General features: G+C 41.6%; 1 protein-coding gene across 2 annotated transcripts in view; it reads left to right on the top strand.

Moving 5' to 3' along the window:
- CDH11 (cadherin 11) overlaps window positions 1-23,066 on the top strand; it is a 217,530-nt gene that overhangs the window by 160,674 nt on the left and 33,790 nt on the right. For both annotated transcript variants that reach the window (XM_068261316.1, XM_068261317.1), the window contains exons 4-7: window positions 541-660; window positions 13,454-13,621; window positions 16,517-16,704; window positions 21,509-21,762. In XM_068261316.1, coding sequence (XP_068117417.1) covers window positions 541-660; window positions 13,454-13,621; window positions 16,517-16,704; window positions 21,509-21,762 — 730 coding nt within the window. The remainder of the gene's footprint in view (window positions 1-540; window positions 661-13,453; window positions 13,622-16,516; window positions 16,705-21,508; window positions 21,763-23,066) is intronic.

The raw sequence follows: 23,066 nt of genomic DNA, 5'->3' as shown, positions 1-23,066 counted from the left end.
GGTCTGAAATTCACATTGTAGGTGCATTCCTGCTGTGAGAGATAGCATTTAAAAAAAATAATTCAGGAAATCACATTTAATGATTTTTAAAGACTGCATTTGTATTTCCTCACTGTATGCACAAAAGGGAGATACTGGTTGCTTGGCAGTTGGAAACAGCTGTTATTTCCCACAATGCAACAAGGCTCACAGACAGGAAACTGTCAGAACCTAGGTCATGGTAGCACAATGTAGGAGGGTTTTCACCACAAATTCAGCCATACAAACCAACCCCCCACTCTGATGATCTATTGAAGAAAAGGTAAAGATTCCTCATTGGAAAGGGGGTACCAGCTACTGATTGGGATGATGTTCAATCCTTGGTTACAGTTCCTCTTTACCAGCAAAACACTATTAAAACATCAAGTTAGCATACCAAGATATTATTTCCTAGGTCTAAGAAATTACAATTACATTGTAATGTGATTCAGTTGCGTTTTCTTCTGTATTAGTCAGAATGACAGGACTACAGGTTAATGAGATGTTTTCTACATAATTCAGGTACCTCGGTAATCCAGGTCACGGCCTCAGATGCTGACGACCCCACTTATGGCAACAGTGCTAAACTTGTCTACAGTATTCTCGAAGGACAGCCTTACTTCTCAGTAGAATCACAGACCGGTGAGTAACACTGTGAACTCTGTTAAAAGATATCTAATTGCATTTCTAAATACCATTTATTTATCTGTATGAGCTTCTGCTGAAACTAAACATGTTTCTTGCTGCTTAGTTAATAAGAAAGGGCTTATCGCCACTCTCATTCTGCACCTACTTCTCAGTTTGGCTGTCATGGATGAAAGGCATGTGAAGATTTACCAAGATGCAATTTTAGCAAGTGCCAGGAAAACCCCTTGAGCTAATTTATAAGCATGCTCAGCCACCATCTGCTTACTGTGTCTGTGTGTGTTGCTACCAGTCCTAATCACTCACATTTTCACTATGTCTTATTAAAGCCTTTTTATACCCCAACTGTCCCTATTTTGAGGGACAGTCCCTACTTTTGAAACCGATCTGCCCCTCCTGGCTACGCAGCTGTCCATCTTTCTGGTCTCTTGTTCAGGTTTGTTTAAATAACGGCCTGTGTACATGAGCTGCAATATAAACACAGCGTTGTAACCACAAAATACAAACACATTGCATTTGTAACATGGTTGTGCTGCACTCATACCATGGTTTTAATGCATTCTCAATTTTCCAAAAGCAGCAGAACAAAACATGTTGCATTCAGAGAACCCTCAATACAACTGTGATGTAAGCACAACCAGGCCCACGGCTGTTTCTTGGCACAGGCTTTCCAGTCAAAGGTTTGGAGCACCCTCTAGTGTACAACACATAATAATGCACCCTCTACAATAATTGAATTCCGTTTTAGTTTGTAGCACGCAGCACAGTACATTTTGGTGTTCCTGTTATGTATTCCAACTTTCCAGTGCCCTCTGTAGTGTAATTCTTGGCCAATGAGTGTGTGTGTTTTTACATGTAGGGGGAGGATGGTGACAGAGGTGCCATACTTGGGACTCCATATAAGTCAGAAATGGTCTAGACCAGACCTCTGGTGTACACAAACCTTTAATGTTTTTACATTGCTACAAGCTTTTGTACTTTATGTGCAACCTCTAGATTAAAGGTCTAAACTAGACGTTTCTGCCTGGAGAAGAGGCTACTTCCTATTACTAGTCTTCCAGCATATTGAAACAGCAAAACAAAAAGAACTGCTGAATGTTTGTGAAGGTTTTAGACAATTTCCCCATACAAGTCTGTTATAAGAGCTGATCTGAGAACCCCTGTGAATGTGGCCTGGGGTGGTTTTCCAAATTTCTGGTTGCCGCAACACCAAGCAAACACCAATATATGGGCATCTTCACTCCATGGAACTATGCACTTGGTGGGTATTGCACCCTTGTACGGTAATACACTTATGTTTGAGTACATGAGTGTGGAACTGATTCTGAGGAAGCGGTGTTTCACCACGAAACACTTGTCAGGCCAATTTGTTGTCATTGGAGACTGCATTTGAATTCTTAATATTCTGCTAAGAATAAATGTAATACCTATATAAACAGCAATTACGGTGTTGGCTCCAATAATCCCCATTTTTTGACTACTTTGCTATATTAAATAATACTGCAGGGGTCGGAGAAAGCAATAATTTTTTGGCTCTGAAACACCAATACAGCTAAACAAATAAAACATCCAGCCCTATTAAGTGTTACACTAATGGCAATCCCTACACTAAGCCTATACTAACATTAACCCAGTGCCGGACCATTCGTAGACGACAGAGATTCTACCTCATCTTACAACTCTATTTCAGAATTTTATTATTATAATTATTATTATTATTAAATGCATATTGTGCCTAATGTAATTATTTTCAGAAAATAACACTATCTTACCCTTATGCTGACCTCAGTAAACTAGATTTATTTTTTAGAGCTGTAAAACTGAATGTTTATGTCAGATTTCTTGTCAAGAAAAAGAACACATATATACAGGCACATCACCTCTAGTTAGGACATTTAAATAAGTTATTAAGGAAAGATCAACGACTAACACGTTGGACCCATAAAAAGGCAGTGATGCTATAATGGTCTACAGAGATGTACAATTGCATCTACACCATTACTGCTGGTGAAATGTGGCATTGCAATCAGTTTTGTGTCGGACTGGGAGGTGGAAAAGCTGAGGAAATACCCCTGGTGGCCAAGCAGCAGAAACGTTTTAGCCATTTATTTAGGAAAGGGTTCTTTACAGTAAGAGTAAACGATGTGCAGAGGCGCCAGTAGGATAAAAGATGTCTAAAAAGTTTAAAACATTCGGGTGGCGGTGGTGGACCAGCCACTCAAAAATGGACTTGATGCGTCAGTTAAGGAACATACAATTTATTCACATACTCCAAAGACAGTATCGCAACGCGTTTCACGGGCACAATCCCGCTTCATCAGGCATTCAACAGTAGGAGTATTACACTTGCGCAGGTCCAGTGTACGCTTGGCACCTCTGGGTGCCAAGCGTACACTGGACCTGCGCAAACTTTTTAGACATCTTTTATCCTACTGGCGCCTCTGCACATCGTTTAGTCAAGATTTCCACCCTGGGTGGAAGGGTGATATACCCTCTTTCTTCCTTCAGAGAGCGACTTCTTAATCCTGAGTGGGGACAGGTTTAATCTCCCCACCTGCCTATACAGTGGTTACCTGAGCGGTAACCCACGTTTGTGAGTATAATACTTACTTGTCATATTCATTCCAGTTGGTTCTAACATACTACACCATATTGGGCTCTCGGTTTCTCTCCTTTTACAGTAAGAGTGATTAAGATGTGGAATGCATTGCCACAGGAAGTCGTTATGGCAAACTCTATACCTGCATTTAAAGGGGGCTTAGATGCTTTCCTTGCGTTGAAAGACATCCATGGCTACAATTACTAGGTAATGCCTAATGATGTTGATCCAGGGATTTTATCTGATTGCCATCTGGAGTCGGGAAGGAATTTTTCCCTTTAGGGGCTAATTGGACCATGCCTTGTAAGGGTTTTTTCGCCTTCCTCTGGATCAACAGGGATATGTGAGGGAGCAGGCTGGTGTTGTACTTTATACTGGTTGAACTCGATGGACGTATGTCTTTTTTCAACCAAAATAACTATGTAACTATGTAACTATATCACTCTCAATAGAAACCTGCAGCAAATCTTCACTGTGAGAAACAACACATGATTACTGCTGTTTGGCCATCAAGTGGATTTCCCTAGCTTTACCATCTCCCAGTCCGACATTGATTGCAATTCAACCCAAAAATGTAGTTATGCCCCAAAGAAAGAAGTGTAACTATTCAAAATTTCAGAAGCTAGGTGGAGGTTCAGCTACCATTTACATGGAAATAATTATAGAGATTCCTTCACTTCAGGTTGATGAAGTGGCTAAAAGTAGGGAGACGGCTCTACTGAAGGTTAAGACAATAACAATATAACCCCTTCTCTAACTCTAATAAATAAATAAGACAAAGACAACAGACAAATAACATTTATATTGCGCTTTTCTCCTGGCGGACTCAAAGCGCCAGAGCAGCAGCCACTAGGACGCGCTCTATAGGCAGTAGCAGTGTTAGGGAGACTTGCCTAAGGTCCCCTACTGAACAGGTTCTGGCTTACTGAACAGGCAGAGCCGAGATTTGAACCCTGGTCTTCTGTGTCAGAGGCAGAGCCCTTAACCATTACACCATCCAGCCACTAAATAAATAGGATAGCGTTTGGCTGCTTGTCAGGCCCACCTAATCTTATAATGTATCTAACTACAGAGCTGCCCAGCATTTAAACTTTTTTTTTTAACTACATTTTCTAAAAACTATGGGTGAAGTGAATGGTCATATTCATTATCCACTGATGCTTATTCATGTGCCAGATAACAAAATTGTAGTCATGTCTAATTTTCCTACAACATAGTGTCTGCAATGGGATATCCCATGTTAAAATATATTTATATATTGTATTTCAAAAACATTTTGTAGGAAAGGTAGAAAACAATTACCGGTAGTTCCTGGTTAAAGCTGCAGTTAAAATTCAGATTTATGCATAGAAAATGTTGTTACAATGTCACATACTGATGATACATTTTCAAAGTTAAAATTTAAGCCGAAAATAATAGTGGATTGTAGTTCAAACTGTAAAAGTAATTTTTAGAAGTATTATCTGAGAAGATTACCTTTGCAATTCGATTTTTAAAGCTAACCGGAGGCGGTATTACAATAAAAAGTTGGATATTTTGCTTAGAAGTAGGAAGCCTCCGAATTCTCCAGAGATTTCTCATGTCCACGCCCAGACCAGTGACACTGACTGGCCGAGACCCTCTGGCAGTTCACGGCTGCACTCCTCTTTATGCACGACCGCAGCCGTACTGCGCCTGTGCAGGTACAGCCACGCCTGCGCAGTAGCATAGAGCCAAAGCCAATTGTGGACGAGTGGCTTCGGCTTACTGTGCAGACTTGGTGCAGTACTACTGCACTCGTACACGGTGGGGAGCGTGACCATGTGGACATAACCAACAATCTCTTGTTGGACATGTTCAGAGGGTCTGAGCGTGGCAATGGTGGAATCGGTGAGGAGATGGGAACTGGACTAACCAGATGCTTCCCTCTACCTAGGTATCTATCTCTTTTTTTAACCACCTCAGGTTCACTTTAAATTTGACCTTTTCAGTGTGCTGTCAAAGCTATGAGAAGGTGTTAAATTTGTCAAGATCTACTGTGACATTAAAGGGGAACTGAAGAGAGAGGTATATGGAGGCTGTCATGTTTATTTCCTTTTAGATAATACCAGTTGCCTGGCAGCCCTGCTGATCCTCTGCCTCTAATACTATTAGCCATAGCCCCTGAACAAGCATGCAGCAGATCAGGTGTTTCAGTGGTTCAGACTTATAAGTCTGATCTGACAAGACTAGCTGCATGCTTGTTTCTGGTTTTAATCAGATACTACTGCAGAGAAATAGACCAGCAGGGCTGCCAGGCAACTGGTATTGATTAAAAGGAAATAAACATGACCGCCTCCATATACCTCTCTCTTCAGTTCCCCTTTAAAGTGGAATGAAACCCACTAGAACAGCATTTAAAGGGTTAAACACAGGACAGAAAAGCTCAATGTTGGGAAAGCTGGACAAATCCGAACTAGAGATAATGTTATCTTGTGTTTAATTGCATCAAGTGAGAAATGTAAACAAACACTTCTCTGACACTGCAGAGTCTCCTGAACAAAGACAGACAGTCAGAAAGTATTTCTTATATTTCAACATGAAAAAAACAGTTATGAATAAAATGCAAAGTCAGCTCTCAAAGCAAAAAAGTGTACTTTGGAAACTTGTAATTTCTAAATGAATAATAATACTTATGCACAAAAGCAAATATGATAACCGTATGGCATATAAAAGTGGGAAAACATGTTTTTATTGAATATTATGTCAGGGTTTTATACCGCTTTAAAAATAATGCACCTTAGTGAGAGATGCTACAACTGTATAATAATGTGATAGATACTGAAAGAAAAAAAACCTTAAGGCTAGGGCCACACTAGCTCCGGGTGCGGGACGCATCCGCGGTCCGGGCTCCGATTTTCAAAACCCGGAACGCAAACGGATCCGTGCTGCCTTTTTTGCAGCACACGTTTTGGATCCGCTTGCGTGTTTTTTGGTTTTTTTTTGCTAGAGGGGGTAGCAGCCAGGACGGGGGGCTGCGGGCAAAGCGGCGGCCAGGGGGGTCACATCCCCCCCCCTTGCTCACCTGGGTGCCCCCCGTCCCTGCTCCCCCTCCAGCTCGCATATAATGTAATAATTTGTACCTAATGAAGTTTGGCGAGCCGGGCACTTCCGCCCACACCGCTCGCCGTCACTTCCTGCAATGTCGCCCTCTGTATTTCAGTGGGCGGCATCACAGGAAGTGACGGCGAGCGGTGTGGGCGGAAGTGCCCGGCTCGCCGAACTTCCTTAGGTACAAATTATTACATTATATGCGAGCTGGAGGGGGAGCGGGGACGGGGGGCACCCAGGTGAGCAAGGGGGGGGGATGTGACCCCCCCTGGCCGCCGCTTTGCCCGCAGCCCCCCGTCTTGGCTGCTACCCCCTTCAGCATGGCGGCCCCCTCCTTCACCATGGGACACTGGAAACTGATCCGTTTCCAGTGTCCGAAAATGTCAGTGAAGAGGGAGGCCCGTTTCCCCATTGATTTTCACTACCCGTACGTGTATACCGGTCCGTGAAAAATGCTGCAAGTCCGGACTCAGCGTTCCGGGTTTAAAAACGTATTCCGCGGATCGCACGCGGATACGTTTTTAACTTGAGTGTGTGCTGTTCCTATTTTTAACATTGGTATCCGTGGCTACGTTTTTCGTCCGGGACAAAAAACGTAGCTACGGATACGTTTTTAAATCAAGTGTGAACTAGCCCTAATAATTTGACTGCTAAATATAAAAGTGAATATATCAATAAAAATCAAGACAAACTTAATTTTCTTTAAGATTTTGTCTGTAGTGAAAAAGAGATAAGTTATCCATAGACTTGATAAATTGGTTTAGTCAGTTAAAGTGGACAGTGTAGGCTGTTTTGATCAACCATCTGGTGCAAGAAAGATAATTTATTATTGAGAGAAAAATGCTTTGTTATGGTGCCTATACATGGTACATTTTTTTCATTTTTTAATATATAATTTAGTTTGATTATTCCATTGGATTGAAAAAAAAGATTTTTCCAACATGTCCGATCAGATTTTTATTGAAAAAACGGGATAATTGTTCATTTTTCTTGATTAAAAAAAGGATTATTTTAAACTTTCATTTGATTTGACCATTTTGGTCGAATAAACAGGAAATTCAAATGTTTTTATTGTACCGTGTATAGGCACCATTAGGCAAACATTTTATCTGCTAGGGCAGATTTTTTTTTTTCAATCAAGGCAGTGAGTGAAGGGGGTGGGGCAGCTTGCTAAGCAGTGAATGAAGAAACAAAATGTAATATAATGTAGTATCTGTTGGCTGAAACAGGAATACCAGGCTCTGTAGTATGCATGAGATGCATATGGCTGTAGGTTATCCAGGTGTAGGCTAAAGTTTAAAGTCTAAAGTTTAAAGTCTTTCAAGGCTACTGTTTAAATTCCATAGCAAGCTTCAAAATGTGGTGGAGAATTGAGTAAGGACTATACTAGGTTTATTACCACACCCTGTAGTGTTATTACACCCTGTAATACCTTCAGCAATTTTATTGATCCCTTTTGTTTGCAAACAACACGTATGCTTTGTCAGTTCTATATAGACATTGAAAACTTAAACTAATCTGTTTCCAGCAAGCATTAAGTAACCCTAATTGATTTATGATTCAAAGAGATCCTGTCTCAAGCAACAAATCAGAAATGCTGTGGTAGTGAGACCCTCACTGGGAATGTGTTGAAAAGTAGGCCCCATGATTCTCATTGTGTTGCAAATGATGGCATCTCTATTACAAACTGCTGATCTTGTTGCTTGACAAAGGATCCTTTGGAATCAAAATAGACAGGTGCTGTTGCAAATATACCTATTGCTGGAAACAGAGTGGTTTCAGTTTTCAATGGCAATGTTTGTGTTGCGTTCACAGAGTGCAAGTGTTGACTTGTTAACAAAACAGATACTCCAGGGTGTTCCATATTCATTGATTAGCTTTAGAACCTATACTGACTTTCTAATTGTTTTTCCTTCAATTATCAGATAAATGTGAGCTCATATTTTCCCACCAAAGAGAAAACTGTCAACAGGACATGTAATGTGGTTAGAGGTTACAAACCTTGCCATTCAATTATATTATACAGCAACCAAACTCATCCCCCGGCATACTAGGTGCTTAACCATGTGGCAAGCATTCAGTTCAAGCTGTCAGCATTAATGCCTTATTATCTTCAACCATGGCTGTGGTGGCAAGTGTAACATTTTGAAATGTACTTGTTTCTGATTTGGTACTAACTATCATAGAACAGTAAGTGATAAAAATTCCTCCAAAGAGAATTTCTATATATAGATTTGCCTTCTCAAAGTGTACCCAAAGCGGTTTTTAATGTAAAAAAAGGTACACAGAAGCATGTTCTCATCTGAAGGACATGCCTTTGTGTACCCTCTGCACCGCTCTCATGATTGTCCCTCATCAGTGCAAGGCATGAAGGAAGGAAGGCTTTATGAGGAAAAGCCTGGCAACCAAGTATTACAGCTCATAGTGATGACTCAGAGACACTAAGATATTGTAAGGGTTCCTTTGAGCCCCTTGTGATAGTCTAGTGGTTCTGGGTCACCATGAGCTGTCTGGGTACGCTCCAAAGAGGAACAAATAAAAATAATACAATTTTTACTAGCGGTAGTCCTGCTGCTTAATGGCCTACAGATAAATATAGAGACAATGCAGGCTAGTGAGTGATTCATCCTAACAGTCTACCGAATGTCTTCCCTTCTCTTGTCACAGAGCTATTTCTTTCCTAGCTGAATAAAGCTGGCCATACACTTATAGATTTCCACCTAATGTCCCAAAAGAATCAATTCCTTTCTGAAAAGAATCGATTAGTACCATACACTGCAAATCCATTTCCAATAGATTTTAGCAGGAAATGCATTGAAAATTGATCTAACTGCAGAATTGTACCCAATTGTACTGTTCGATATAGGCCATTGATCTGCTAATGCTCTTGCCCCGGCCCGATTGTTTTAAATTTTTCATCCTATCCCATTGATACAGCTGATTGATTTTTTTTAGTCAAAATTGATCAAAAATCAATTTATCTGACACTTTAGGAAATCGATTCTCATCAGATAAATCAAATCTGCATGGAATTGAAATGAGAAAAAGTGTATGACGAGTGACCTTAAAGGGCAACTGAAGTGAGAAGTATATAGAGGCTGCCATTTTTCTTTCCTTTTAAACAATACCAGTTGCCTGGCAGCCCTGTTGATCTATTTGGCTGCAGTAGTGTCTGAATAATACCAGAAACAAACTTGCAGCTTATCTTGTCAGATCTGACATTAATGTCAGAAACGCCTGATATGCTGCATGCTTGTTCAGGGTCTATGGCTAAAACTGTTAGAGGCAGATGATCAGCACGCAAGCCAGGCAACTGGTATTGCTTAAAAGGAAGTAAATATGGCAGCCTTCATATCCCTCTTGCTACAGTTATCCTTTAACATAAAGGTACTCTATATCATGCATTAATAAAACTTTTGAATGCAAAAATAAATAAATAAAAGATCGTAATGCAACTTACCGATATCTGTAAACTCATAAACATTTAATGAATAAATAAGTGAAAATAGACTGAAAATCAGTATGTTTTCCCTAAGACTATTCCTCATCCATTCAGGTCTGTGAGCTCACAAAATCAAGGCATAATCTAGGCCACAGTATTCTGATCACATTAAATACCCACTACAATAGAGCTCACAATGGAAGACCTATTGTAGTGAATGAATAAAGTAATACCCTGTGTTGGTGGATTCATTTAGTTTGAAAGTTTATTCATGGTTGCCATGGTAATTTAGCTCTGATATAATAGCGAGGTTCAGGGCACATTTTTTTTTCTATTTTTTCCCCAGTGGCTATTGTAATCTAAAATTGACATGATTTCATAATTTTGTGTGTAAAGAAAGTGATCATAATGAAAGCAGAAAAAATGTTAATCACTTGCCATATTATAAAGCAGTTAAACACGGAACCATTTAATTTTTAACCTCTTCATTGGGTCACTGCTTCCCTGTCTGGCAGTTAGGCTGTCTCTTATACAGGTTTCACTGCCTCGGCAGTTCAGACTGCTCTCAGTGACAGGATTCTTCTGATTCCCTGGTATTCTATGGAATTTAGCTGTACTTCCTGGTTTAAAAACCTAGCTATACCATTTGTTGCCTCTGCCATGCCCCATCCCACCTGTGTCACACCTCTTCCTGCTCCGCCTCACTTCCCCTGTGCTGGCCAGGAATTCTTTCAGTCTCCTGGTGATGTAATTGCATGGCTTCTGCACAAATGCTGAAGCAAGGTAAATATTAGCAGGGGAAGGAGATACCCAGGGCTGGATTTGTACTCTTTACCGCCCAAGGCCACTGTCACCAGCCGGCCCCCTTCAGTATAGGTAGCCAGGTGACCCCTTCCCTTCAGTATAGGTAGCCAGATGACCCCTCCCCCCTTCCCTCTAGTATAAGTAGCCTGAGGACCCCCCAGTATAGGTAGCCAGATGACCCTCCCCCCTTGCCTCCAGTATAGGTAGCCTGAGGACCCCCCAGTATAGGTAGCCAAATGACCCCTCCCCCTTTCCCTACAGTATAGGTAGCCTGAGGACCCCTCAGTATAGGTAGCCAGATGACCCCTCCCCCCTTCCCTCTAGTATAGGTAGTCTGAGGACCCCCAGTATAGATAGCTAGATTACCCCACCTCCTTCCCTCCAGTATAGGTAGCCAGAGGACCCCCCCAGTATAGGTAGCTAGATGACTCCTCCCCCTTTCAGTATAGGTAGTCTGAGGACCCCCAGTATAGATAGCCAGATGACCCCACCTCCTTCCCTCCAGTATAGGTAGCCTGAGGACCCCTCAGTATAGGTAGCCAGATGACCCCTCCCCCCTTCCCTCTAGTATAGGTAGTCTGAGGACCCCCAGTATAGATAGCCAGATGACCCCACCTCCTTCCCTCCAGTATAGGTAGCCAGAGGACCCCCCCAGTATAGGTAGCTAGATGACTCCTCCCCCCTTTCAGTATAGGTAACCTGAGGACCCCCCAGTATAGGTAGCTAGATGACTCCTCCCCCCTTTCAGTATAGGTAGCCTGAGGACCCCCCAGTATAGGTAGCCAGATGACCCCTCCCCCTTTCCTTCCAGTATAGGTAGCCAGATGACTCCCTTAATCCCTCCCCCCCTTTCAGTATAGGTAGCCAGTTCACCTTCACACCGCAGCAGCCATCAGTGTCACTCATCTCTCCGCTTGTCTCCAGTGCAGAAGCTTCCTTCTCCTTTCCATCTCCAAAGCTGCCCAAGTCTATAGCCACTCTCCACAATGCAAAGGTGCACAGAGAGCAAGATGGCTGCTGCACAGGCGGCTAGCAGCAGAGTACTGCGGTCAGGCGCTCACCTGATCTCCCTACATTGCAGCATTTGCAAACTTGCAAATGCTGCACTAGTTTAGCCTGCTGCTTAGGTGCCCTTGCTACTGTGGTGCCCTGAGGCCATGGCCTAGGTGGCCTTGGCCTAAATCCGGCCCTGGAGATACCAGTAAAGTGATAGTCTAAATTTGATCCTTTCAGCGTAGCTGAAAGTGGCCCAGCAGTGTCCCACTTTGTGATAACAGCCACTGCTGCTGGGGTTGTAGGGCTGCCTGGTGTTCAGGCTCACTACCACGGTGAGCCACTCATGGGGCACTTAAAGGTTGCCTTATTGTTGCACTGACTATAGGTGGAGAGAATTAGGCATGGCAGCCAAATTGATGGCTGCTCTAATTAGAACATTATTATGGGGTTCAAACTTGTTGGCATGAGAAAGGGGGAGGAGGAATACTTGATATGGGAAGAAAGTATGTGGGGCACATTTGTTATGGTGGGGGGAATGTTGGCCCACGTCTAACAGTTATAATGGTCAAACTTGTTTTGACTCTAAGTGGCATTACAGTAGCAGAGTTGGGAGTAGAGCTGGACCCTCTGGAAGGGGGGTTGCATATTCTGAGATTGCATCCCGGGTTACGATTGGTGATGGCAGATTAAGAGTTTTAGCCAGAAACACAGGGTAAAGTTACAGTTCGGCTAGTTGTGGAAGACAGCCCCATGGAAAGTTAACATTCCTAACCATAAGGGCTGGAGGTTAGGTTTAGGCAGAAAGTAAGGACTGGAGATTGGTCCTGTCTCAAAGCAAGAGGAAGTCTTCCAAGGTCAAAAAACTCAAGATACTGAGGCTGCATGGTTAACTACAATACACTTTCTTTAGTAATTGAAGTGCCTGAAATCATTTATACCTATCTACCCCATTTTTTGTGCTTTTCTTATTCACGCAGAATGTTGTGACCTCTCAATAGTTAGCAGTGAGTTAAGCTGCCATTGTACTGCAGCGAAACTGTCATTTAGAGCACTGTTTCCTAACCCTTAAATTAAAAGAAAACAGGCACACTGCCTAGTTCTAAGTAGGATTGGGATTGTGTATACACATTATATCATAATGTTTCATGTCACTTCAAGTACCCTTTTAAACTTCTTAGTGTGCATACACTGCTGTTTATGTGTGCTTGAGATTATTACTAATGCAGTGTAGAGCCCGCACACTGTAAATAATGCTAATGATGTGGGCATAAGGTTAACAGACAAGTAATGAAATGAGAGATGAAAATCAAAGTTCCTTGGTGGATTTTCTTCAGCCAATTGCTTTGTTTTCAGGTGCTGTGGGGACCCTCCTGCCTTGTCTCCCTATCTACCCTCCATAAGATAGTACAGCCAACTTGGCAAAGCCAAACATCAAGGAACTACTCCTCATTCCAGGCACACTGAAGATGAGAATGACCATTTGGACGTGTAACTAAAGTCTAATGGCTGCTTTTATGAAAACAAAAGAGCTATTCACTTTTTCACAAAATTTTTATCCTTGGTTATATTTTACAACGTGTCAATAAGATGTCCTTTAAACCACCAGCAAGCAAGAAAACACTCAATATGTTAGGGAAATGATAGACTATGGTAGGGATTAAATGATGACTTTCTATGATGGACAGCTAATGATATGTCTACAGGCTCTGTAGAGGATTGTTGAAGATGTAAGTGCTATATAAATGCACGATAATACAAACAAGTACCTCTACAAACTACAAACAAATGACACATTGAAAGTTAACTTACTAGATATAGTATAAGGTGAATGTACTAATGTACTAATAAGTTGAATGTACTTTTGCTTTTTTTTAACCTAGGAATCATTAGAACAGCACTTCCCAATATGGACAGAGAAGCTAAAGAGCAATACCACGTCGTCATCCAAGCAAAAGACATGGGAGGTCACATGGGCGGACTCTCAGGGACAACCAAAGTGACAATAACACTGACAGATGTCAATGACAACCCACCAAAGTTTCCTCAAAGTGAGTGTCATCTACATATAGCAATTGTACTCTTTTTTTTGTGTGGTATTGCAAATAGTGAGAAGCAAATATGCCTATTTTCTTTTTGCAATCATTTTTGCAAAAGGTGATGTGTGTTGAAGTATATGGGTATGAGAAAACACATTTTTGCCATGTATTTAAAAGGAACCCGAGGTGTGCGACCTATGGAAGCTGACATATTTATTTACTTTTAACCTTCTAAGCAGTATGCCTGACACTGTGTCAGGCATACCGCTCGCTAGTCTCAGGAGTCCCCCATGAATAATTTGTTAGATCTATTGGCTGCAAAAGCTTTAGCTAGCACTAGGCTAGCTAGTACAGATGGCCGGCACCCCCCGATCCAGCTGATTATACATTATCCAGCCTGGTTCCAGCAATCGGCGCAGCCTCCCTGCACAGCTGCAGTCTTCTCTATGGGGAGGATCGGGACTGTGCATGACGTCAGCGATGTCATGATGTCATGTACGATTCTCCCCATAGAGAAGAGCAGAGCTGTGTGAGGAGGCTGTGCTGGAGTCAGGCTGGGTAATGTATAAGCTGGAGGATCGGGGGCGATCAGGGGGTGCCGGCCACTTCTACTAGCTAGCCTAGTGCTAAAGCTTTGCAGCCAATAGATCTAATAGATTTCTCCTGGGACTCTGAGGTAGCAAAACCTCCTGAGCATTACGTTAAACAATACCAGTTGCCTAGCAGCCCTGCTGATCTTTGTGGTCAGTAACAGTAAAGTCTAAATCACACACCTGAAACAAGCATGCAGCTTATCTTGTCAGATTTGTCATAGACATCTGATGCATGCTTTTTCAGGGTCTATTGCTTAACGTGTAAGAAGCAGAGGATCAGAAGGGCAGCCAGGTAATGTGCATTATTTAAAAGGAAATAAACATTTCAGCCTCCGTATTTCTCTCACTTTGGGTTCCCTTTAAGTCAGTAGACATAAGGAGACTCTTTTATGAAATGCATTGTAGTCAAGCATCAGAAAACACATCTTCACACAGATGGAAATATACATGCAGCAAAAAAAAAAAAAAAAGGAAAAAGTGAAAAGTCAAGCTCATCCCTAATTGTACATTATATTTTCCTGACTTCCTGTGTACAAAGATAAGTAACTAGAGGCTTCAACTGTGACGAGGCCCAAAAGAAAACAAAGTCCTATCTCTATTACTGCATAAAACCATTGCCCAGGTCCATTAGGCTTTGAATTTACCATGGGAATAATCGTCCAAATGGCCAAAGAATTATCTGCAATACCACTTTTATAATATCTGAAAAAATCCTTATCAGTCAGTGCAATGAACATCCCTAAACTTTCAGCCTAATGCTGGGAATACACGCTAAGTTTTTACTTTAGATAGATGGGTTCGATAGATAAATTCCAACCTGTCGGATCTGGTCGATTCTACTTTCGTTTCGATTCTCCTCATTCAAGTGAATGTAATTGATAAGAAAAGATAAGGAATCGAGAGGGGAATCGAGCAGTGAATCGAGAGTAGAATCGATCGAAAGTGAAAACGACGGCAAAAACGAACGCAAAAACGCATCGTGTATTCCCAGCATAAGCCACCAAAAACAATCATTTACTGTAAAGTAAGTTGTACTCGGTTTGTACATACAGTACCACTATCGCAAGTGTAACATTTAAGATTCATACGTATAAAATAAACATTTGATCCAGAATAATATACACTATATTTTTCTATCTATGTCGCTGCCACTTACAGTAGATAGTTACAATATGAAAGATCCGACAGGTTTTGGACTAGTCCATCTCCTTATGAGGGATTTCTAGAATTTCCTTTAAAGGGACTCTGAGCAGTGCAGAAACTATGGAAAGATGCATATCATTTTAAAGCTCTCTTTCTCCTCTTTCCAATGATATATAAACCCGCTGCCCTACGCCTTTTAGTTTTCTCTATTTCTGCGATTGAAATTGCCGCAGCCGCGATTTCATTCGCAAAAATAGAGAAAACTAAAAGGCGCTGGGCGACGATTTAGGTGTCGCCAGAAAGAGGAGAAAGAGAGCTTTAAAATGATATCCATCTTTTCATAGTTACTTGTATTACACAGGACGACTTTTTCCTAAAGTCAGCAGTTCCATTCTGCTGAATGGAGCTGCTGACACTGGGGCAAGTGTCGTCCTGTGTAATACAAGTAACTATTGAAAGATGGATATCATTTTAAAGCTCTCTTTCTCCTCTTTCTGGCGACACCTAAATCGTCGCCCTACGTCTTTTAGTTTTCTTTATTTTCTGCTGCAATTTCAATCGCGAAAATAGCGAAAACTAAAAGGCGTAGGATGGCGGTTTATATATCATTGGAAAGAGGAGAAAGAGAGCTTTAAAATGATATGCATCTTTCCATAGTTTTTGCACTGCTTGGAGTCCCTTTCACTTAAAAAGCATCTACTGAATCAGAGTTGCTCAGTCCAACTGTCAAAATAGTGTACAAGTGAGTAGAGGGGCTGGTTGTTATCTTTCTATAGATTATTTCCAGAGTAATTTTCTAAAGAATAAAGGAAATGCTGCTGAGAACCCCCATGAGGAAATGGACAAGTCCAAAATCCCTATGATCTGTCAGAGGCTTTCTGTACGTGACAGCAACAAAGAAAAAAGTAATGTATAGTGCATTTTACTCACAGATAAATGTACATCTTATATGTATGTGGTTTAAGTCTCACTAATCTTTTACAATAGTGGTCCTTTAAGTTGGAGACTTGGAGCCACTTTCTCATTCTCTTTTCTCAAAGATCTTAAATATTTCCACAATCTTTAAAGGCATGTAAGTGTGATAGCCATGGATTTATTGGCCTCTTTGAAGATTACTTTTTGGAATCTGAGTAACATCTGGATAGATTTACCATGTAACTTATGTACACAGGTGCATACCCCATGTCAATATCAGAGGCAGCTGTTCCAGGTGATGAGGTGGGACGTATAAAAGCCAAAGATCTGGACCTAGAAGAGAATGGAGCCATCAAGTATCGCATTCTAGATGGGGATGGAGCAGATGTATTTGAAATCACCTCTGACTATCAGACTCAGGAGGGAGTTGTCAAACTAAGAAAGGTACATTTTTTTTAAATACCTTATGAGCTATCAAATAAAAAATACTTCGAGAAAATTAAAAGCTCAGAAAGGCTGCCCTAATAAAGCCTTTTTTGTTGGGAATATTTTTTGTTAATGTGAGTTTTCTCCACTTTAAAAAGGGAATGCCCATGATGCAGTGCTTCTGAATAAGGTATTCTATCAATAGTTTGTTACATAGTTACATACATAGTTACATAGTTATTTTGGTTGAAAAAAGACATACGTCCATCGAGTTCAACCAGTATAAAGTACAACACCAGCCTGCTCCCTCACATATCCCTGTTGATCCAGAGGAAGGCGAAAAAAACCCTAGGGCCCGTTTCCACTAGTGCAGTGCGGAATTGCCGCATATCACCGCTGACAAAATCGCATGCGGATGCGATTCCGCATGCGTTTTTTGCCGCGATTTCGCATGCGATTTCGCATAGGCAGGGTATATGCGATTTTAACCATGTCACTGCCTGTGTCAATTTACATTACTTTCAATGCGAAATCGCACACGAAATCGCGGCAAAAAACGCATGCAAAAAACGCATGCGATTTCCCTATTAAATACATTGCCTGCGATTCGCCTGCATTCCACACGCAGGCGAATTCTGCAGGGTCTACCGTGCAGAAAATTCCTGCACATAAAAACGCAAATGAAAACTGACAAGTGGAAACAGTCCCATCCACTTGTATTGCCTATGCGAATCCGCATGCGTTGTCTGCATGCGAATTCGCGCTAGTGGAAACGGGCCCTTACAAGGCATGGTCCAATTAGCCCCTAAAGGGAAAAATTCCTTCCCGACTCCAGATGGCAATCAGATAAAATACCTGGATCAACATCATTAGGCATTACCTAGTAATTGTAGCCATCAATGTCTTTCAATGCAAGGAAAGCATCTAAGCCCCCTTTAAATGCAGGTATAGAGTTTGCCATAACGACTTCCTGTGGCAATGCATTCCACATCTTAATCACTCTTACTGTAAAGAACCCTTTCCTAAATAAATGGCTAAAACGTTTTTCCTCCATGCGCAGATCATGTCCTCTAGTCCTTTGAGAAGGCCTAGGGACAAAAAGCTCATCCGCCAAGCTATTATATTGCCCTCTGATGTATTTATACATGCTAATTAGATCCCCTCTAAGGCGTCTTTTCTCTAGACTAAATAAACCCAGTTTATCTAACCTTTCTTGATAAGTGAGACCCTTCATCCCACGTATCAATTTTGTTACGTGGGATGGAAGAAGAAGGTTAGTTTGGGGACCCCATCACACTCTGCTCAGGACAACAAATATACCAAGACCTGTCTTTAGTTTGACCTGCAGAAGAAGACAGTCCTGCAATGGTGCTCAGAATTAATGTCCATTTAGCCAAATCAGTTTTTAAAGTCATTTTACAATTCTATTAAACCCAAATGTATATAAAAAAACATAGGACAGCTAATGGATACCTTTAAATAGAATGTCAAATTTTAGTTTGTATTTTTTTCTGTTTTTAGAACTAAAACTAAATCTAGTATTTTTTTTTTTAAGTGAAAGGATGCCTCCATGGGGCCTTTCTTTTTTTTTTTTTTAATATAATTTTTATTTTTCATTTTTAAGAGAACATAGCAGTACATATGTTCACTCTCACGATTGTTATAAGGCACATTTTTACAGCTCTATTTCAACTTTGCTAGTGCATTTATCAATGGTAGCCTCTAGTCCATGTTATTAAAGTATTTGACATGCACAGACAGACATGTTCAACAATCTTGCTTCTATTCTTGAGAATGTATATTAATGTTCTAATGCTGAACAATTCTACTTTTCTTAATTTATCTGTATTCCATACTTTCGGCCCTTGCCTTATATAACTACTCCTTCATCTGCATAACATATAACTTAACTACAACTACATCCAGTCTATCTTTATTTCTGCCTCATCCCTTGCCCTTCCACTTATTAGCCCTTAAAGGGACACTTAGGTCAAACAAAAAAAATGAGTTTTACTCACCTGGGGCTTCCAATAGCCCCCTGCAGCTGTCCGGTACCCTCGCCGTCTCCCTCCGATTCTCCTGGCCCCGCCGGCAGCCACTTCCTGTTTCGGTGACAGGAGCTGACAGGCTGGGGACGCGAGTGATTCTTCGCATTCCCAGACACATTAGCACCCTCTATGCTGCTATATGGTATATGATATATGCTATAGCAGCTTAGATGGCGCTATTGTGGCCAGTAACGCGAAGAATCACTCGCGTCCCCAGCCTGTCAGCTCCTGTCACCGAAACAGGAAGTGGCTGCCGGCGGGGCCAGGAGGATTGGAGGGAGACGGCGAGGGAACCGGACAGCTGCAGTGGGCTATTGGAAGCCCTAGGTGAGTAAAACTCATTTTTTTTGTTTGACTTAAGTGTCCCTTTAACAAGAAAGTGTTTCTCATGAGTTTTTGCTTTGGTTAGTGAGTAATTGTCCTCCTATTTCTTTGGTCTAGTCCCCATCTGTATGCTCCATACCACCTCAATTCTTTTCGCCCAGGACTTTATTAAAGTGTGCAGAGTCTTGATATAGTATCCAAGGGAGACAGATTTTTTTGTATTTTTCAAATTTGTCCCTACTAGCCAAGATAGTTTCCTCTGCCTCTTGTATGTTGCCATGGGGCCTTTCAAATAGCATCTGCTTGATTAACTTGCTACGACTAAGAGCTTGATTTATTAAACCTACCACGCACGCACAACGCCGGTAAATATTAGCGTGCACGCTACATGTGGTCTTGTAAGCCTAGCGTGCGCTCTAAACTTTCATGCGATGCTACTAACTGCCACTCAATGTGCTCATAGCACGATCATGATACTCAACTAGCGCGGCCGCTACTACGTTTAGTGTCCACTTTAGTGGGGTACTGCGGTCACACTACGAGCACATCACACAGCAGTTAGAAGCATCACGCATAAGTTAAGACCGCATACTACTCTGACAGGACCGCGTACATGCTAATATTATTATTATTATTATTATTTAGTATTTATATAGCGCCAACATATTACGCAGCGCTGTACAATGTATATATATATATTGTCACTAACTGTCCCTCATAGGAGCTCACAATCTAATCCCTACCATTGCCATATGTCTATATTATGTAGTGTAAGTACTGTAGTCTAGGGCCAATTTTTTAGGGGGAGCCAATTAACTTATCCATATGTTTTTGGAATGTGGGAGGAAACCGGAGTGCCCGGAGGAAACCCACGCAGACACGGAGAGAACATACAAACTCTTTGCAGATAGTGCCCTGGCTGGGATTCGAACCAGGGACCCAGCGCTGCAAGGCGAGAGAGCTAACCACTACGCCACCGTGCTGCCCATATTAACCCGCGCTGTGTGTGCGCCTGGTTAATTTAACAAATCAAGCCCTAAAGTAGTACTGCAAATCATGAGAATATTTTCATAAATGTATTGGTATATAATTCCAACCCTCACTTGATACTAAGATTTAGTTTTTTTCATCAAGGTCATTGTGTAAAATTGAACCTGAGTGTGAATTTTCCTGGTCTATTTAGCGCTACAAGGCTTCATATCTGAATGCCAGTTCAATTGGTTACGGTTCGGCTATTACCTGATTTTTTAGTTCGTTCACAACCTCCAAATCCTACCAAACCACCCTGCATAGCTTAGCCCTGAGATAACCCTCTTCTCCCTCCTCTTCCCTGACTAACCTTAATCAAACTATCTTTCTTGGTGCTAACCCCTTCTAGTTCTTACTTCAATCTGTAACCTAGCCTTAACCTCTTCCTTGTCTCAGGTCCAATCAGCCATCTCCTTCTCTTATGCCCTACTTTAACTCCACTCTTTAAATGAGTCCAAGTTTTAACCTACTTCCAGATCTTTTCCATTCCACTACTCCCCATCCTGTCACCCTTCTGTAATGCCTTACATTAATTCCTACCCTTTAAACAGTGACTGATCCTGACCTACCTCCAGATTTGTTCCTTGATGCTACTCTCCTTGTGGTCTTATTCTGTTACCTAACCTTAAACTCTTCTTTGTTTATGCCTAACCATTCCATCCCTAACTTCAGATCCATTCCTTGATGCGACTCTCCTTGTAATCGTATTCTGTAACCTAACCCTTAACCTTCTCCCTGTCTGTTACCTAACCTTCCCTTTCCCATGACTCACCCTATACTCTTCCTTTACATGGTGCCTAACTATAACTTACCACCCTCCATGTGTTACCTAACCTTAACCAACCTCCATTTCTATTACAAATCCTGTTCTAACCCAATGCCTTTCTCTCCCCAACTTAGAGGGATATGGTGGCTACCATGTTTATTCCTGCTGATCTCTTTGACTGCAGTAGAGTCTGAATCACATACCTGAAACCAGCATGTGGCTAATCCAGTCAGACTCAAATCAGAGCACCTGATCCGCATGCCCTTTCAGGGTCTATGGCTAAGATGTCTTGGCAGGACAGCAAGGCAATCTGCATTGTTTAAAATGTAAAAACAAATAGGTAAACCTCCATGTCCCTCTCAGTTAATGTGTACCTCAACCAAATGACCTAGGCTAACCCTGACCCACCCCTTAAAAAAACCCAAATCCTCACCCTAAATTCCCCCAATTCTAACTCCACAACAAACACATAAGCAGCATTGTAGTTAGTTTGAAACTCACTTATCAGTGTGCACTGTAGTGTTTATGCAGTAGTGGATGCAAAGAACACCTGATGCCAAAATGTACTTTCTTGTTAAAGTTCCTATTTCACCCAACGTCTGTATCTTGCAAATAATGTTTGTTTCTGTTTGTTTTGTTGTTGTTGTTGCTATAGACAGTAGATTATGAAGCTAAAAAGTTCTACAGCATGAAAGTGGAAGCTGTCAATATCCACATAGACCCGCGATTCCTCAGCCGAGGTCCATTCAAAGACACGGCCACTGTGAAAATCTCAGTAGAAGATGCTGATGAGCCACCAATATTTCTGCAAGAAAGCTACATCCTTGAAGTGTATGAGAATGCTCCAGACAACACAGCGGTTGGAAGAGTCCACGCTAAAGATCCAGATGCCGCAAACACTCCTATAAAGTAAGTTGCTTGATATCCTTATGTGTACTGTTGATATTGGTAAATGTGGTTGATGTGGCTACTGTGAAATTCTTAGATATCCTACAATTCATAAAATAATTGCTTGCTCTTATTCAGCACAGTTATGACAATTTGGTATACAATAAAGGAACCATGGGAAGCATGGAGGTATAGTGGATAGCAGTCTTGCCTTGCAGTGCTAGAGCCCCCAATATGTGCGGGGCTTCCGGCTTCCTCTCACACCATAAAAAAAATACAAGTAAGTTAATTGACTCCCCAAAACATAGCTTTAGAGTACAATAGGAACATAAGACAAGGACTATGGTAGGGATTAGATTGTGAGCTCCTTTGAGGGATAGTTAGTAACATGACTATATACACTATGTAAAAGCACTGTGGAAGATGTCATCACTATATAAATCCACGATAGTAATATAGTATTTTATCCTTTATCATCCCCAGCTCATGAATCCTTTAAACATTTTGGTCCCTAAGGTTGGTATAAGTAAACACAAGCTTTAGTCTACGAGGGACCAGGAGCACTGGTATTTGTCAGGAAGTGGTTTATCCTTGTGGAGGAGCAGATAAAGTGCATTGGACCTGTTTCACAAAGCTTTTCTGTTAAATTATCTCAACTTATATATTAACTCACAATTTATCTCTTCTTAAATTACTTAACTCATGATTTACCTCTCCTTATCTAACTTAACTCACGGTTAAGCTCTCCTTATTTGACGTAACCCATTGTTTAGCACTCCTTATTTGACGTAACTCATGGTTTAGCACTCCTTATTTGACATAACTCATAGTTTAGCTCTCCTTATTTGATATACTGTATTTTCCACTGTATAAGATGCACTTTTTCTCCCCAGCAAACGGGGAGAAAAACCCCCTGCATCTTATACGGCAAAGGCAGGGAATCCCCGACCTCTGAACGCCTTCCGATATGAACCGTCGCCATGCTACTAATTGTAATAATAGTTCAGGCAGCCGGATCACATACCATATGGCCACTGGGATCGGGTGTCTTGTGTAATGCCGTCTCCTGTGCTGCCTCTTCGGCCCCAAGTTCCCGCTCTCTCTATCTCAGCTCAGATTGTGCATATGTAAAGTATCGGGCATCTGAGAGAGAGCGGGAACACGGGGCCGAAGAGGCAGCACAGGAGACGGCATTACACAAGACACAGATCCTGACAGTCATATGGTATGTGATCCGGCTGCCTGAACTATTATTACAGGGGAGAGAGTTGCTACTTATTTGGCACCAGGGAGTGGGGACACAGGGGGGCACTTATGGGACACAG

The sequence above is a fragment of the Hyperolius riggenbachi genome, chromosome 11, assembly GCF_040937935.1.
Source record: "Hyperolius riggenbachi isolate aHypRig1 chromosome 11, aHypRig1.pri, whole genome shotgun sequence".
NCBI classification, from domain to species: Eukaryota; Metazoa; Chordata; class Amphibia; order Anura; family Hyperoliidae; genus Hyperolius; species Hyperolius riggenbachi.
This window is presented reverse-complemented; position numbering and strand designations above follow the sequence as displayed.